At 32.2% G+C, this 17,207-nt stretch overlaps 1 protein-coding gene and 1 long non-coding RNA gene across 5 annotated transcripts in view; one reads left to right on the top strand and one right to left on the bottom strand.

Annotated features, from left to right (window-relative positions):
* LOC149485333 (uncharacterized) overlaps nucleotides 1-17,207 on the bottom strand; it is a 316,030-nt gene that overhangs the window by 251,666 nt on the left and 47,157 nt on the right. The window lies entirely within an intron of this gene.
* Nucleotides 1-17,207, top strand: part of tmod (tropomodulin) — a 52,876-nt gene that overhangs the window by 7,181 nt on the left and 28,488 nt on the right. The window contains exon 1 of one of the 4 annotated variants that reach the window (XM_089700198.1): nucleotides 9,930-10,190. The exons of 1 other annotated variant lie outside the window; for it this stretch is intronic. In XM_089700198.1, coding sequence (XP_089556324.1) covers nucleotides 10,065-10,190 — 126 coding nt within the window. In that variant the 5' untranslated portion in view covers nucleotides 9,930-10,064. Of the gene's footprint in view, nucleotides 1-9,929; nucleotides 10,191-17,207 lie in introns of those variants that run through there. 2 more of the 4 variants (XM_089700195.1, XM_089700196.1) reach the window with 2 other exon arrangements.

Genomic DNA, 17,207 nt, shown 5'->3' with positions numbered 1-17,207 from the left:
CAGGAAATCATTCCTCTGTAAACCAAATGCTGCTAACTAAAGCTCCTATAATAAGATCTTGCGCGAGTAAAATTATGCAACTATAACGTTTGTTTTTTGTTTATGAGCGACTTTTGTCGCACTGAGTGAAAATGAAAAACATATCGCGCACAGAAATAGCGCGTCGCGACGCCCGCGCGCCAATGTCGAGGTGATCACTGCATTGTCTGTGTTCTCTTCTATGAGATTATTATTTCATGTTACTGAGATATTTGGGTTTCCTCTATGAGTATATAATTTTATTTTACTCAGATAATATAATATCCATACTAATATTATAAATGCGAAAGTAACTCTGTCTTTCTGTTACTCTGCAATCACGCCTAAACTACTGAACCAATTTGCATGAAATTTGGTATGGAGATATTTTGATACCCGAGAAAGGACATAGGCTACCTTTTATTGCGAAATATGTACCACGGGCGAAGCCGGGGCGGACCTCTAGTATCTTTATAATTATTCTATATACTCTATCCCAGTAACATGAAACTTTGAGTTTATAATTTCATGTAACTGGATCTTTCTTCTATGAGTTTATAATGTCATTTTACTCAAACAATACGGTCTGTGTAGCGTATTTCGCCTTCTATAAGTTTATAATAAATTCATGTTAGAGAATATTTGGTTGAACTAAAAAATACTCGTTTACCCGTACAAACTCCAGCAGCAGTCAATGGGAGTCAACGTCTTTCCTTTTCAAACAAAATATGCATAAGTAACAGTTTAAGGTGAAATTGTATGGGGCTATTGCACTTTTTGTGGAAACGAAGCCGCGCGGAGAGCAAGATCGCGCTAATATATTATTTATAATAACAATAAAATTATTCACAAAATTACAATCCAAGTTCAAAATGGGTAGACACATTCAACAACTAAAAAAGTATTTTATATATTTGTCCAGTCCATTAAAACTATTCAAACAACTAAGTACTTAATATAAAAATGGATAAAATGCTGTGTATAATGTATAACAACTTGCGTACCTACTTTACACTAAAAATAAAAGTCTTTCTGAGGAGTTAATGAAATTAGTTGGATTAGAGTAGATAGGTATTATTTTACTAAGAGTCGGCTTTGTATAATTCCATTAATTATCTACTTACTGTAACTAATCTAATTCGGCTCTATATAACGTTTGTATTCAAATATAATCTTTTTTCCGAAGAATGTATCAAAACAATTATAATGTAGATACTTGTGTATTGTCTATTTGGTTACCAAAAAGTAAAAAATAATTATTTCGTGAGAACCCTATGCATAATATTATGTTATAGCTACTTGTAAATGTAAATCACTTGTATAGCCAGGTACAATTTTTTCTTAAAACTCTGTATTTCAAACCAGATGAAATGAGTCGTGAAAACATTTCGCTTTCATGTCAACAAAATACTTTACAAAGACTAACTTTCAATTAAATGAACGAAACTATACAAATGAACAGCCCCTTGCGGTCATTGACTCATGAGTCATGACTAACCCCACGGCACCCACATGGCTTCAAACTGACGATAATCTATAAATACAACTTAATTTCAGGCGAAAATAGAGCAATCTTCACTTCTTATAAAAACGACATGTTTTTAATTTCTTGTCAACATATAGAGCAACGCCCGAAAGTTATTTATGATATGTAAAAAATATAAATTTACGCTAATGTGCGTTCAATGTTTTAGATTGGATATTTTGCAAATTGATCTTTATTATAATAATTGATGGTTTTATTTTGATTTCTATTTAATAGAACAAAGAATAACCCCTGAAATTTATGAAGCTTTTGATACTTTTTTTATGTACAGTAAAAGTTCCTTATTCGCGGGTAATAGGTTCCGTAAATGTGCCGCGAATAGAGAAACCGTGAATAAGGAATGGTAATTTGTATGGGGTTATAGGGAATACGTTCTTAGGTGATGAAATAAAAAAGCAAATACATAAAGAAACCAGTTTAATTTAAGTTTTTGACAAAACATATTTATTAATTACCATTTAATTAGGTACTATCTTCAGGTTTAGGCAATGGCTTGTCACTTTTTACTCGTTTTTCATTTTTTTTTATTCGACATTATAAATTCGTAGTTGTAGTTCAAGCGTTTACTAAGGATAACGAATGGTTTTTATTTAGGTAAATACATATATGTACGTACCGATGTACCGATTCGATCCGCGAATAAAGATTTTTAGGCCGCGAATACAGGATTTAGGTCGCATTTTTTCCATCCGCGAATAGTGAAACCGCGAATGAAGGAAGCGCGAATAAGGAACTTTTACTGTACCTACATAAGAACTATCAACTATGCCTTTAAATTTCATACGTTTCGGATATCATAATATCATATAAGATATCATTTAATCAAAGTAGGTATCTAAAAATAAAAATATCTATTCTTAATTGACACATCATAATATTGATTGTTGATCTTGTCTTTTTGTGAGAAATCAGCAAAAGCTCTTATGGTCGTAATAATGAACATTGAAAATATTGGTAGGTAAATGGTAATATTCAGGGATGAGTTTTTAAATTAAATTGATTTGAAGAACCTTGTTAAAGTGAGTTAATATTAATAACTCAATATTAATTGAAATCTTTAACATAAGTACCTACAAAAGTATTTAATTTCTTAAACTGCAGAAAATTATTTATATTAAAACAATCTTTAAACTTTACCGCAGTTTATTATTATTGTCACTCAAAAGTCTTTGTTCTCTTTGAAACTTTTACAGCGAATACACTGTATGAAATGGTAAGCACACATTGCTGAAACAATTTAATGTGCGACCCAAATGCAGGCGGGATTAATGAGTCAGCGAGGTCGGCCAATGGACTTTTTTGTTAATAAAACATTAACAGAATGACAAATCGCTTCGAATAACTCTACTCAGAATGCCAATTGTGATTCATATTTCAATTTCATGTTATCTTTGTAAAGTGATGCACTTGTATGCAAAGCAATTTCTAAGATGTGCTTGATTCGTAATGAACTACGCACTTGGCTTCATATAGGCACGTATAGAGTAACAATGAGATTTGAGATTATCCTGTATGCGATTATGGTCACCCTTTACAACTGAAGAAAACATCAACGCATGAAATCGTTACATATTCGAAACCTCAAGAGTCAAGATTATTAAAAATGCATTATAACGAGATGTAAATGCATTTCAGAGTAAAAGTTTTGCTGTTTTGCTCTTAATATTTACATGAATAGCAGTTGGCCAGCGTAATCGATAATGGCCGAAAGTACCTATTTCAGCCGTCTGTGAATTTCGTTTACGCTGAAAATGTATCTTGATATGAAATTGTTAGTTTTCACGTCATTCTAAGTAGATACCTAGTCACTTTTGTATGAATAAAGGTACTTTATTCCTGAAATTTGCAATCACATATGTCTATATTTTTCACACGAATAAGCAAACCTTTCATAGGATTAGAACTTCACGCACGCATACAATGGCAAGATCCATAAATTTTCTTCTGCACAATAAATACTGACACATAATTAGATTGACCAAAAGTTAGTGCGATTGGTAAATGTTTTATTTAGATAATCAAGTGGCCGCGGTACCGTAGCGACAAAAACAGGATGTACAACAATACATTATGTTTGTGTTACCTTTGTTTTAACTGGACTATCATTACGCGTTGAAAGGTTTATAGACCGCTGCGTTTGAGAACTATCAAAGGCCTATTTATAATCTACGGCAATCTATTTCGATATATTGCATAATGCGACAACAGGGACCAATTAGCTATTAATTATGCGAGCGTTTCTGCGCCCACTCAACTGTCCGTCACATTACAGTCACATTTGAGATGTTGCGAAATGTGTAAGCTCATTCAATAAACTAAATTGACGTATCATAAAATATAATAGTACCCAGCAGCACGAATCAAGCATGTAATGCAGTTACTAACTGCTCTGCACTGCAAACGTCTAGACTCTTGTTGACTTTTTCATGCAAACATCTCCTGTAAAGTAAAGAAGTTGAATTGGTTTACTCAGTTTTTTCAACCGTCATAATAACATTCGAAGTTATACTTTATGAGCTCACATAATATATATGTAATCAATCAATGCTTTTGGTGTTTCAAATACAAACACGTTAAAAAATTATCGTGTCAGTTTAGTTAAAAGACGAAGAAGTTACAATGTTTCATCTAATTTCATGTTTCCCATACCCACAAATCACTTTGAATCCATTTACATTTCACCATTGAACTTTTAATATGTATTGTAGTATAACAGCTCTACATTTAAACATTGTAGGTAGGCATTTCTGACGCTAATGATAGCCAATAATTTGTAAGTGTTAAGGTTACCGTCATTTACAAGGATTTTCCCTTCTCCATGCATCGATTACATTACTTCCTAGTCGAAGATTCTTTGGCATGGTTCTGTTCGGCCCACACTGTGACGAATCTATGTATATTTCACGAAAGCACAACTCATTATGACGCGGTAACCTACGTGTCACATACGTTTTGTTAATTACACATCGCTTTTAAAGTTCAACACTCATTGTTATATTCGTTGTTTGCATCCCACTTTTACACCTACAGACAAAGAGCAATATCTTATTTAAATGTCATGATTTTTTAATAATGATTTCAATAATGCATAAAGCTCTTACTTTCAGTAGATGCATCTTGTACCTGCATAAAGAGGACCTCTGTTATTCATTATATTATTGCAATTTGTTTAAGAGAAATTAATGAAAACATTCCTAATTAAAAATAACATAGGTATATGAACTTATATCTGAGTACAATGATGCAAAACGTGACAAATTAGACGTGATCGGGTTTCAATGAAGGGAAAAACTTTACCGTATCTACTTGTAATTCTAAACAGTTACTTTCTCTCGCTTCATTATCATATAATACAGGATTCACATCACGGGCTAGAGAAATACAATAGACATGATAATTGCATTATAAACGACTTTTGCTATTTTCTATTGTGCAACTTTTAATTTGTTACCACGGTGGATTCACTTTTTATATTGAAGTACAATCGGCAAATCTAACGCTTCCAAGTATCTGTAGCATATTTTTGCTGGGATATAATCTTCCTCTAAGATAAGGAACATAATATATCTACCTATTATCTTTATCTTTAAAAATTAGATGTTTTGCATAATGTAGGAACTAAGACGAGGTCTATTAACTTTGGAATATTAGTTTTAGGAATTACATTAAGTACCGAAAATACTAGTAGCTTTTTATTTTTTAAACCATGTTAAATTCTAACAGATTATAAATAACACCATTCTTGGAAGGTGGGTTATCCTTGAGTCGTGGGAATAAAGAACATGAGATTAGAAATACCTTTTTCATTGTTAAGGCTATGACTCATACTTTTGCAGTCACAACCCTTGCATTGTCGATGTTTACAGAAAATGGTAATCTTGATGCACATGCAAGTACGAATGAAAATGTAATATATTATTATAAGCGAATCGTGAGTCGTGACGTTTGATAGATGGCGACAAAGGTTATTGGCACTTGGCAAGATATTGTTTCCGATAATCGATTTGCCCTGTGGATTTGCCCTTTACGCAATGTGTGCAATGGTGTTGAAAACTCTTATTTTAGTTTATTGTTTGATTATATTGGCGTCGATGGAATATGTATTAGGATTTTATATCAGCAATATTGATTGGTTTATAGTTGGGGTGTATGGCTAATTTTGGCTTCTTTAAAGGTACATCAGGTTATTTTTATTTCAATTGACGAAAAGGGTATTACATACCATATACAAGGTAATTATATATATTAATTAATAACACTTTAATATACTTAATAGAATAAAAATATGAAATGTTTGGTAAATCAAGTAAAGTAAAGTTAAACAATTCTACCATACAACTTTCGTAACGAATAAAATAATATTATTACGATTGTCTACTCCAAAAAAGCTCCAAAATAATGAAACTTAGATTCAAACCCGAATTTATTTACCCGCCTTTACGATAGATGTCGCTAGTTTCACTGCGTTCACAACAAAAGCTTACGCAAGCGAAGTTTGCGGATTGAGTCATAGAAATAATAATAATTCTTCATTCAGACGCCGCTGAACAGTGAAACAGTAAGCCAAGGTTATTTCAATACTTTATCAACGTTTAAAAAAAAGTAAAATTTCTTTATTTTATTTTATTTTAAAATTGGTGTAGTACCAGGAGAAGTAAGCTTGTAATCCAAACAACTGTAGTTACAAATTATCTACGAATAAAAAAAATAAATATTGCATTCTGTAAACTGAAATCCCATGCCATAGCGGGCGGGTTCTTGTAAACAAGAAAACATTTCCAAATGATTCATACTAGAGCGCCAAGCCAACAACTGTAAAGATAATTATATACAAGGATACCCGTTTGGTGACGATTATTTACTTCCTATTTGTCGTAAATAGACGTGGCGTGGCGGCGCATGATATGTGCTCCGGCACTTGCATTAATAAATAATATCTGCACTCTCGTGCACTAGATATAAACGAGATTTTAAAACGCATTAAATTAATGAAAATAATTAATTGTTTCATAGAACATATTTATGCAGCAGCAACGTAATATATTTCTCTTCGCATTACCTAGAAGTAGAATATGATAGGTTTATTAGGTACGTGTTTGGAATTTTGGCAAATGATAGTGTAGGTATTTCTTTTCAAGTCGTTATAAATACATAGGTAAAAGGTAATAATATAAGTACCTAAGGTAACAAAGGGAAAATCTGGAAATGCGGTTTAGGTATTTCTTTTAAAAGCTCATTGATGACAAATGACTTGGTTGTACAAGTGGAGTGGTTTTATAGATTTAGGTTTAAGATTCAGATATTATATTTGAAAAGGCCTTTTTCACTCCAATAATATTGCGACCATGCGATAATGATGTCCATATAAATGAAATTGGCAAAATCATTTCCACATCACAGCTAGTTTACCATGTCATATAGAAATTATAAAAAAAATAATTAAAAATAATAAAAATACTTTCCTTTTTTGAAATAAATTATGGCGCTAAACCAAATGTCAACATTATGTTTAATAAAAGTTAATAACATAATGAATGTCAAAGTGTAAAGATTTTTTGTGATTTGTGAAATAGAAAGCTTGTCTCTCTTTAGAATAATTTATGACAGAGAATTCATAACCTTAATATATGAAATCAGAAATGAAAATCTTTTAAGGAATGTGATGACCTTACGAGCAATGTGCATTGTGCATCCAGAATTCCAAATGTAACTGTTTTGAATGATAATATTAATATATCGGATCTGTCATAAGTATAAAGCGCGTCACACACGGTGAAGATACTATAATATTTTATCTTAAGATACTGTTATATTTTATATTACAGTATCTTAACGCATCCGGTATCAGCGTTCGGACCATCATTTTTCTTTTTGTCATTGCGTACTAAGACCCCTGTAGAACCGCCATCCTGTTACAAATGACGCGAAATTTTGTGGGTCATTTGTAACAGGATGGCGGTTCTACAGGAGTCTTAGTACGCAATAACAAAAAGAAAAATGATGGTCCGAACGCTGATACCGGATGCGTTAAGATACTGTAATATAAAATATAACAGTAGGTATCTTAAGATAAAATATTATAGTATCTTCACCGTGTGTGACGCGCTTTAAAAAGTAATCAACTCCAATAGAGAGATATATTTAATTAAATAAATAAAAAAACGGAAATAGGAAGATTTAAGAACTAGATAACTATTTATTTGTTTTGAAAAGCATTCCATTACATAATAATATTGTAAACATGCCAGATCTCTAAAACGATCTGAATTTTGAACCTTAATAATTTATTTTTAGAACTCAATGTCATTTCAATTTAATGGTTTATCTCTTATTATAAGTGTTAACTGTGAATCCCATAAAAATGACATAAAGCATCATAAAGTACCGATATTTTCATTCGTTTATTTTGTTCCGGTCATTTTCGACCTACAAAAATGTAGGTAATTGAGAACGTAGCAAAAAGATAGTTCTCGATTCCAAGAGGAATAAAAATTTCTGGCTTGGTTAGTTTCCATGGAAGAGAAATCTTCTTAATATTTATACCTATGCAATGTCGTTTTTGTCATTACAGCACTTGCTATAATAAACATAGTTGTTAGTAATAGAATAAACATAGTTGTTAGAAACTACTATCGCTAAAACTTTTAGAGAACAATTAAATTAAATGATAGGTATCTATAATTATTTTATTATTTACCAACAAAGATGTTATTCAATTATCTAAAAGTACAATAATGTTGTGGCTAAGAGCAATGATGGCTTTGCGGTCAATGCCTCTGACTTCAATATAAAAGTCAAGGATTAGACAAGTGTGCCAAAAATAATAGAAATTTTCCATTAATCTATACATTATTCAATTTACCATTGCTTCGATTGTTATTGAAAAACATCGTGATGAAATTTGAATACATAAATATCGATCCTAACACCGAAACTTTGACGGCCATTCACATGTCTCAAACCACTGTGGTGGATGTTGGCTTCAACTGTCATTTACTTTTGTTTCTCTTTAATATTGTTTTATGATAAGAAATATTAGATACACACATAACACAGTCATATTAGGATCAATCCTTATATAATTTAAAAACAATATAATATAAAACGACTAAACATGCGTAAGTACTTGCAGATATCCAGTAAACTTTTAATTCAATTTGTGTTTTACAGGTAAGTCACCTTGAATGATGAAAGACGTCAATGCGGAAAATGGACGCAGATCAAATCATATTAGCAACATCACGTGAGTTTTGACGACTTTATACGAATTCTTTTTATACTCATTTTATGTCTACAAAGTCTAGAATCGTTGATTTGCTATACCGAAGCATATCTACCAAATGTATACAATTCTTAGTCATGCTGCAAGCTTCATAAAATCAAAAGTTTAAAGGCAATATGACCCATTTACAAAAAATGGATATTAAAGATGCAACATCTCTTCCTTAATTCATTAGAGAAACTCTCATTATTAAAGCTAAGTACGTGTAAGTGAAAATGGACTATAATAGTGTGGTATCAAAATTGATTTTCATTAAGCTTTCGCATCATTGCGAAGCGTTAGAAGAGCCGCGTTTATACTAAGTGGAAAGCTGTCGGCGCCTACGCTTTGAATGTGGATGGTAGCATACAGTATATTTTATATGAAAATTATTAAGGATTTAATAAACATGTTTATAGTGATAATTTCTCTGTAGGAAAGTATAAAAAAAATATTGGATTCCAGATTACAGATATAAATTTCACCATTTAATGTTGAAGATAATCAGTTAAAATCATTATTATTTATGTAGGAAAAAAGAAAGATTACCACTTAAAAGAGATAAGTATTTGTTCAATAAGAAAAACCTTTCATAATTGCCAACAACTTGGAAGAAGTACCTACTTGTAAATGATAACATAATAATTCTTATAAGACTTTCTTTCGATAACAAAACATACGACTACGATAAACGATTTGTCAAGAACTGAAAATTGTTTGTCTTTACTGATAAATCCAAAATAAACGTACCAAAGAAATTTTATTGTCTCTTCATCCATTACATACAACGCATACTGCAGCAGTGACAGCGAAAACAATAACTGTCTCGTATGCGTATGGGCCCTCGCGCTAAAAAAATAGCAAAACGCTGTGCGTAGCAAAATTATCATTAAGTATCAATCTAGTTTTATTTGCGTAAAGGTCGCCACGACACTTAGCTCTTTTGACTAGATCGTCCAACTAATAATAATCCCGCATGTGAAATGTTTTGGCTGGTGGTTTTTGTTCGCGGCGGTTATTTCAGTTTTCCAGTAGGATTCCGGGCAAGATCAGCTCTGGCCGTCTCCGCGGTGCAATTTAATAAAACAATCGTAAATGAAGTAACCCGTCCTAGAGTGCTCTAGACTATCGGTGGACAGTTCTGACAATGGATACAAAACGATGGTGATCTAGTGCTTCTGTGAATGAGTGCTTTAATGTGTGGAATTGAGTGATTGTGGAAAGTTAATTTAGACCAAAATGACGGAGTTCTTTGGCTCTTGGAGCAACAAAGATGACGATGGCGATGATGTCGAGGAAACAGTGGAGTCTGTGGAAACGGTCACCACGACGAGGACCACGAGGAGGCAGTCGCACGTCCCATTAGTAAGTCTCAATATTGGTGGCAATTCTATTCGGACCGAGCGCCCTTGATCGTGACTGCCGCAGGTGTATTTTTGCCACCACGAATTATTTAGCACCGCTCTGGTATTTAACGATAATTTTCACTTTGCCTGCCTTTGATCTTGGCAAATCCTGCATCCTCTTCGAGCGGGTGCTATATTCTCTCTCTAGCATCATTGTTGAGGTGTTTATTTTGGACAAGTGGAGCAGTTTGATGTCATGGACGGTGTCACTGCAAGCTTTGATATAAGCCAGAACACGGCAAGGTGAAGGCGACGTATATGTCACGAAAATCTTTTTAAAATCAAATGACGCACTGACTAACTACCTCTAAAAATACAGAATCTTCTAATGTTGAATTCTGAATGTGCTCGTATACAATAATATTTTTATATCACGGGAGCATTCCAACTGTTTCTCAATGTTGTATTTTAGGAGAGAGATAAAATATGTATTAGTTAACATTAATTATTTGCTGTTCAGCTTCACCGTCCACCTATTTGTTGAAGGTTTTCTTATTTATGTTTTTGCTAGTAAGAAATGCATTCTGTATCGTTGAACTTGGATAACAGAAACATTATTTAAATGGCAGATATCATCATAAACGTATGTATCCTTCTAAGAAATAAAGTAGACGATACACATGAATAAAACTTAATGATATTATCCGCAATAACGAAGAAAATTTTGTGGCAATGTGTTTTGTCTCTACTTCTATTTACCTCCCAAAGGATTTCAAAAAAGTATAAAATCGTTGAGGAAAACGCTAGAAGTATTAAAAACAGGAAACCTCTTGAACGCTTCCTTATTAGTATCTCAGTTTTATGCGAAAAAGTTGAAAGTATAGTCAGTTTATCACTTCAAAAAACTGCAACTTAAATGAACCATTGTTCGACGAACACAAAAGTACAAAAGGCTATTCACATTCAGTAAATAACAACGTTACATTGTGTATGTAATCATTATATATCAGTGCACATTATTTCCAAGATACTATAATGAATTAAGAATGTTAACCCAAGAATACCAGCTAATAGGCAGATGAAAATGATGACATTTTAATAACAAAATCCAAACCTAATAGCACAGTTTAATAACCTTATACTTACCTAATAAATTAATACTTAAAAAAAACGTAAGCACATGACGATGCACTTACAAAATAACCTAACTATACATATAGGGATACAACAGGATACGACATTAGGTAGGTACTTCCATGATTGACGTAGAGAATGATAACTTCACCGAATTATCCAATAATAGAATGCTAAATTGTTTCAATTATTTTAGAACTGGTGTTAATTCTAGCCAGTTACCGAAACGGGGTTCTTAGAAAATCTAAGGAAAACAAAGCTTTGATTTATTGAGTTGTTCTACATTCTAAAAACACTGCAGTAACTCGACCAGCCTCGCGGGCGCAAATACGTTACATTGTAAATACTCCATGAAATTATTGATTACATCTGTCCTGTACAAAATTAAAAGTAGGCATCTTGACAAACAAAACAATTTAGCCAACTATGTGTATACTAACATGTGTCTGTTATTAATGATTTTTCTTAAAAATAAATTGACGTCGTAAAAACATGTTGTTTTTGTCATGATGAATAAATCTAAATCACGCTTCAAAGTTGACCTAGAAAATAGTTTTCCACTAACATTAATAAATTTGACAAAAAGTAGGATAGGTTCTTATAAGTTTACATTAATTATAATTGAACCTATCACTATATGCGAATGTCTATTGATTCAATTAAAATTCAAATAATATCTTGTGCCAATTACATTTGTACTTTTAATACAAAACAGGTAAGATACGGTATACGTTCATATTTTCGGATAAAACAGGTGAGATAGCTAGACATGGAGTATCTAAAAATTCTGGAGAACAAAGAGCTGAATTTTTACACCTCTAGACACAACTAGGTTGGGTGCGTACAATCAACGCAATACGTAGCAAATGGTGAGGAATGTCTCGTATATTTCTAGCATAGTTTCACTACAAATATAAACATTTAGTCGTTTGAGGGCGTCAGAGCGTCGACCCCGACTGCAATTTGCCCCTTTCTGTGGTTCGTACCAATTCATGGAAACAGTTTTAGACAAATTACCTACGTTGTAAAAATTAAAAAGAAATGCTTTAATAAGATGAAATTATGTATTGTATTGTGACCGATCCTCGATAAGTATATATACAATTTGAATTAAATCTGTCTTTTCAATGGCGGTCAAAGTCGAGTCTAAAGTCGGTGACATACAAATATACAGGTGAAACTAATAAAAGCGTCCAGAATAAAATGCAATTGTAGCTACGAGATTTTTCAACCAAAACAAATGACTCATATTGCTGATCCCGTTAGTATGTGCAATTAAAAAAAGGTCTTGAAATAAGGGCACACGTGTTGTATAAACTTTTTATGGAGTAAGATAAGCAAGCATATGGCGTTACCTACTTGTGTTGATACAATCTCGTCGTGTTGCTAATACTTACATACTTTATGCATTTTTTTTTTTCTTCTCCCGATATCTTGCTTATTAACCCTCTTTGGAAAGGCTTCAAAATTGCCCATCTTTTCTTCATATAGTACTAGATAATTTGTGATAGACGACTTATTACGATTAGTATTTATATGTGATAGAAAAATCAGGTATTAGGTCTCCATTTACATTATAATCCTATCATGAACATTGATAAATGAATCTTTGCCAATTTGAAATTGTGTTTATATCCAAACAAAGGACTGTTGGTTTAACAATCTTCATAAAGCCACATTATTCTCATAGTGTGGCATTTTATAGTTATCCAAGCTCTTCCAAGTAATGTTGAAATATAAAGAATTCATTACGTCGTTAAAATACAATTATGCGACATAAAATTAGACTGTGCATACTTTAGTTTATTTACAACCTTGAGGAGGTGATCTCTCTAACAATAATCAACGTACTGCGATACAAAGCTTTTTACAAAATATTATAAGGAAAAAGTCTTAGTTAAGTTAAGTTTCACATAACGTAGCAATACACGCTTATCAACACTGTAGCCATGAAAAATTGATTGGCAATATGCATTGATAACGATTAATCTACGTTAGGTACCCATAAAAAATTCAGTTCTATAGAAGATAAACTAGTCTTAGTAGTTACCTATTAGGTTTTTTCTTCTTAGACTTATTAGGTTACACTTTTTACACCTACTGTTTTCTTGTTAACACACTTACCGACCTACGATACAGTAATAACAACTTTACTTACTGTTATGCTGTGCTGTTATGTCTTGCTCCTCATTTCCACGCGTGTCTGAGCTCTAACTCAATGAATACATTATAACAATTTCAGTTTCTCATAATAATACTATCATTTCCATTTATATTCTTAACCGTTCCATCTGCTTGATCTCGTTAATTAAACATTTACGAATTAAAATCGCATTTCGAGCACCTACTAAATAATAGTAGTAACATTTCAGACTTCTAAATGAAATTGACTAAATCCAATTTATTAGTTGTATATTATTATAATTAGTCTGTGGTATTAGTATGGTTTAATGTGATTTTAGAAAAGTTTCTGCAAATAATAACATTAGGGTGACGAAATAACGAATGTAGAGATAAAAAGTAGAGGCTGTAGAGCACACTGAATGTTGCAGAAGCTCATGCATGATACCACAGTATTCTCTTTATACTATCATGATACGTTCATCATATTCATAACTAGACAATTAATTATATGTCTATGTATAATATAGAAACATAGGAAACTCTTTCATGCTATTTAAATATTAGGTATAATTATTTGGAACCAATGGGGAAGTGGCGCTAATTTTTAAATCTTGGCACAGTTTGACAACCGCATTGGCTTAACACTCGTGAGAAATAACTATGATAATGTATTGTCAATAAAATATTATTGGACATTGGTCCCATAATATGCTAACATTTCTACTATCAGCAATAACTCTTGTAAGCTCTAGGTTCTATGATGGTCAAAAAACAAAGCTATTTATTCTATCAAATCATCATAATATACCTAATCTACACTAATATTATAAAGCTGAAGAGTTTGTTTATTTGTTTGTTTGAACGCGCTAATCTCAAGAACTACTGGTTCGATTTGAAAAATTCTTTCGGTGTTGGTTAGCCCATTAATCGAGGAAGTCTATAGGCTACATAATATCATCACGCTAAGATCAAAGAAAGCGGAGCCACGCGGGTGAAACCGCAGAGCGCAACTATTGTAGAGCCATTTTAATAGGCAACATTTGACAGTTCAACAAAATTCAACAACGTAACCTAGTAACCACGACATAGAATAACATGATATTTCGTTTTGTTAGAACTGCACATTTGTTTAACTTTTTTCAATTACGATTACATATTTATAATAATAATGACCGATAGAAGTAAATTTTGGAATTGATTTTACTGATAAACCATTCTAAACATAATGAACAATTTCTGATTTAAAGAACTGACGTCGCTACAATTTTGTGTCAATAAACCTTTTTTCTTTTTAAATACCAGAGACGTTACTCTAAAAATCGAAATCTGACATCTAGAATCGAATGCATTGATTACTTGGGAATAAAAATTATCATAAATTATTGACATGTGTTTCAAGTTCGATTGACAAATGTTTCAAGTCCGTATCGATTAATTCACTTTAATCGATGTTTTTAAGCAGGTTACCACCCTATGAAGATAAAATTGATAGACGTCAAATGTTGCCTATTAAATTGGCTCTACTATAGTCCATCATATATCTAGAGACTCTATTGTGCAACTTCTGTTTTGTCCATTTCCATTAGCCCCTGAAAATGATTGCATTGATAAACTTTTATTTGAAGATTAATCCTTTCAATATAAACTCGTTAATTTATCGATGCAATTATGTACTTTAAAATGTGGACAACAAAGACGAATTTCATAAAAAATCTTGCCGTCTTTCTGGTTCAGTGTACTCATAAAATTTCGTCAGACTGGACGAGCGCGTTGACAGCCCACGAAAGCGCTAATTGCTTGCGACAAACAAACTAAATACGTTATTATGTTTGCGAGCCAAAGAGAATCATTTGTATGGTAAAAACTTCAATTTTTGTAATTATTTTTAGGTATAAAAAATTTGGACGTTATTTGTAAACAATGCAATTTAAGTGAAATGAAAATAGAGTTTTAAATTAGGTTATCTGCTGAGTATTGACAGTTGTTTATAGCTTGTGAAAGAAATTTATGATACAATTTTTAGGATAGTGTACCTATATTATTTCAGAATAATATTTTGCACTTTTAACACAATTACTTCTTTAGTAGTTTGAGAAATATACCAGATTAAGACGGTGTGGGGTAACCAAACGGTATTCTGTATATTACAAATAAATAGAATATGTAAATCTCTTTATCTGGGCTCAGTTCTACAGAAGGTACTATGACAGTGAAGGATAAGGGAGAGCACTCATATTTGTAAAGTCGTTGTTGTGATAAGTCTCGTTAAATATTGTCTCACATCAGTCATCAAGTTTGTCAAAGTTGTACATACAAGTTTTTTACCTAGATCAGTCATAAGGTAATTATTTTTTATTGCCTAAGAAAGAATTAGGAAAAAAATGGTTTTTGTTTGATTAGTAAAAGCTTTGTTATGAAATCATCGAAGGTTGACGTCGAAATGTACAAAAAAATTTAGAAGTCAATAAATTTCTCCGCACATTCTATCACACTGACGGGGTTCAATATAACAAAGTGTAGAAAAACAATAGAAAATATATAGGTGTAAGATTTGTATAGCTTTCTGCACGCAAAAAAGTACTCTCTGTAGAGTCAACAAAGTTTAAAATCGCTGTATAATGTTCTTTAGATACAACGTTATAGAATGACTTCAGGTTGATTCGAAAATAGCACGGGCGGCTTCGCCCCGCGAGATAGGTACATTTTTGGAAGTCAAATAAAAAGTATGCTCTAAAAATAGACCAAATGCAAGGTTAGATAAATAAAAAGAGTTGACGGAAAACCTACGTTAGGACCATTTTTCGGCTCATAGAGGAGGTACCTTTCATATAATATGCAGGAAATGCATTTTCTTAATCATATTTTGGTACACCTGTAATTTAAAAGAGAGACAATAATAATTTAAAAAGAAAGTTCAAAAATCACGTCGGTATTATCAATCCTGTATATTGTTGTAGGTTGATATAATATATTGTATCTAATATAAAAATTTATGATTAAAAATGCTTGCATGCAAAATGATTGTTCCATCGTTACAATATTAATAAGTCCAATTACCACCATATTAAAAAATGTGCCACTGTATAAAATATAAGGGCCGGCGCCCACTGCCGGCACGGCGTGGCATGGCAGGGCAGAGGATTTTATTACTAACTAGCTGTGCCCGCGACTTCGTCCGCGTGGAATAGTGACTGCATAGTAGTTACTACTTAACACACAATTATTGAGTAAACACGTCTTGAAACACGTACTATCATATACAACTAAATTATAAGTACTTACACATTATTATAAAGTTAAGAAATAAAATAAATAATAACACAAAAGAACTGTTAGTAAAATTTATTACTTAACTGAGCTATAAAACTTAGGTACAGAAGATTTCAAAATTTCCAGGATGTGGTTATTCTCCCGCTCCCATATTCCTTCTACTTTCACAGACTTTCAACTTTTCCCTTTCACCCCTAGTAAATGGCAGAACCGATTTTGATCTAAACCATGTCTAATCATACCTATATATTATGTACATGTCATATCCTTTCGTTTGGTACTCTATTTGGATTATTTATCCCCACTATCACCCCTAAGGTGCCCTATATGTAATAAACAGATTAACCAATTTTGATAAAACATGACTAATTGTAATTCACACGTCATTTGATATGCCGCTTGATTATATTATTTGACCACATTCGATTATTCATTCCCACTTTTACCGCTATAAATCAATAAATGGATGAACCGATTTTGATTAAATATGCCTCATCATACTTCTCAC

Source organism: Colias philodice, chromosome 10 (genome assembly GCF_061535455.1).
Source record: "Colias philodice isolate Cphi_HAF_F1 chromosome 10, ilColPhil1 Martin Lab GWU primary, whole genome shotgun sequence".
Classification (NCBI taxonomy): domain Eukaryota; kingdom Metazoa; phylum Arthropoda; class Insecta; order Lepidoptera; family Pieridae; genus Colias; species Colias philodice.
Note: the sequence above shows the minus strand (reverse complement) of the source record. Positions and strands in the feature narration are given on the sequence as shown.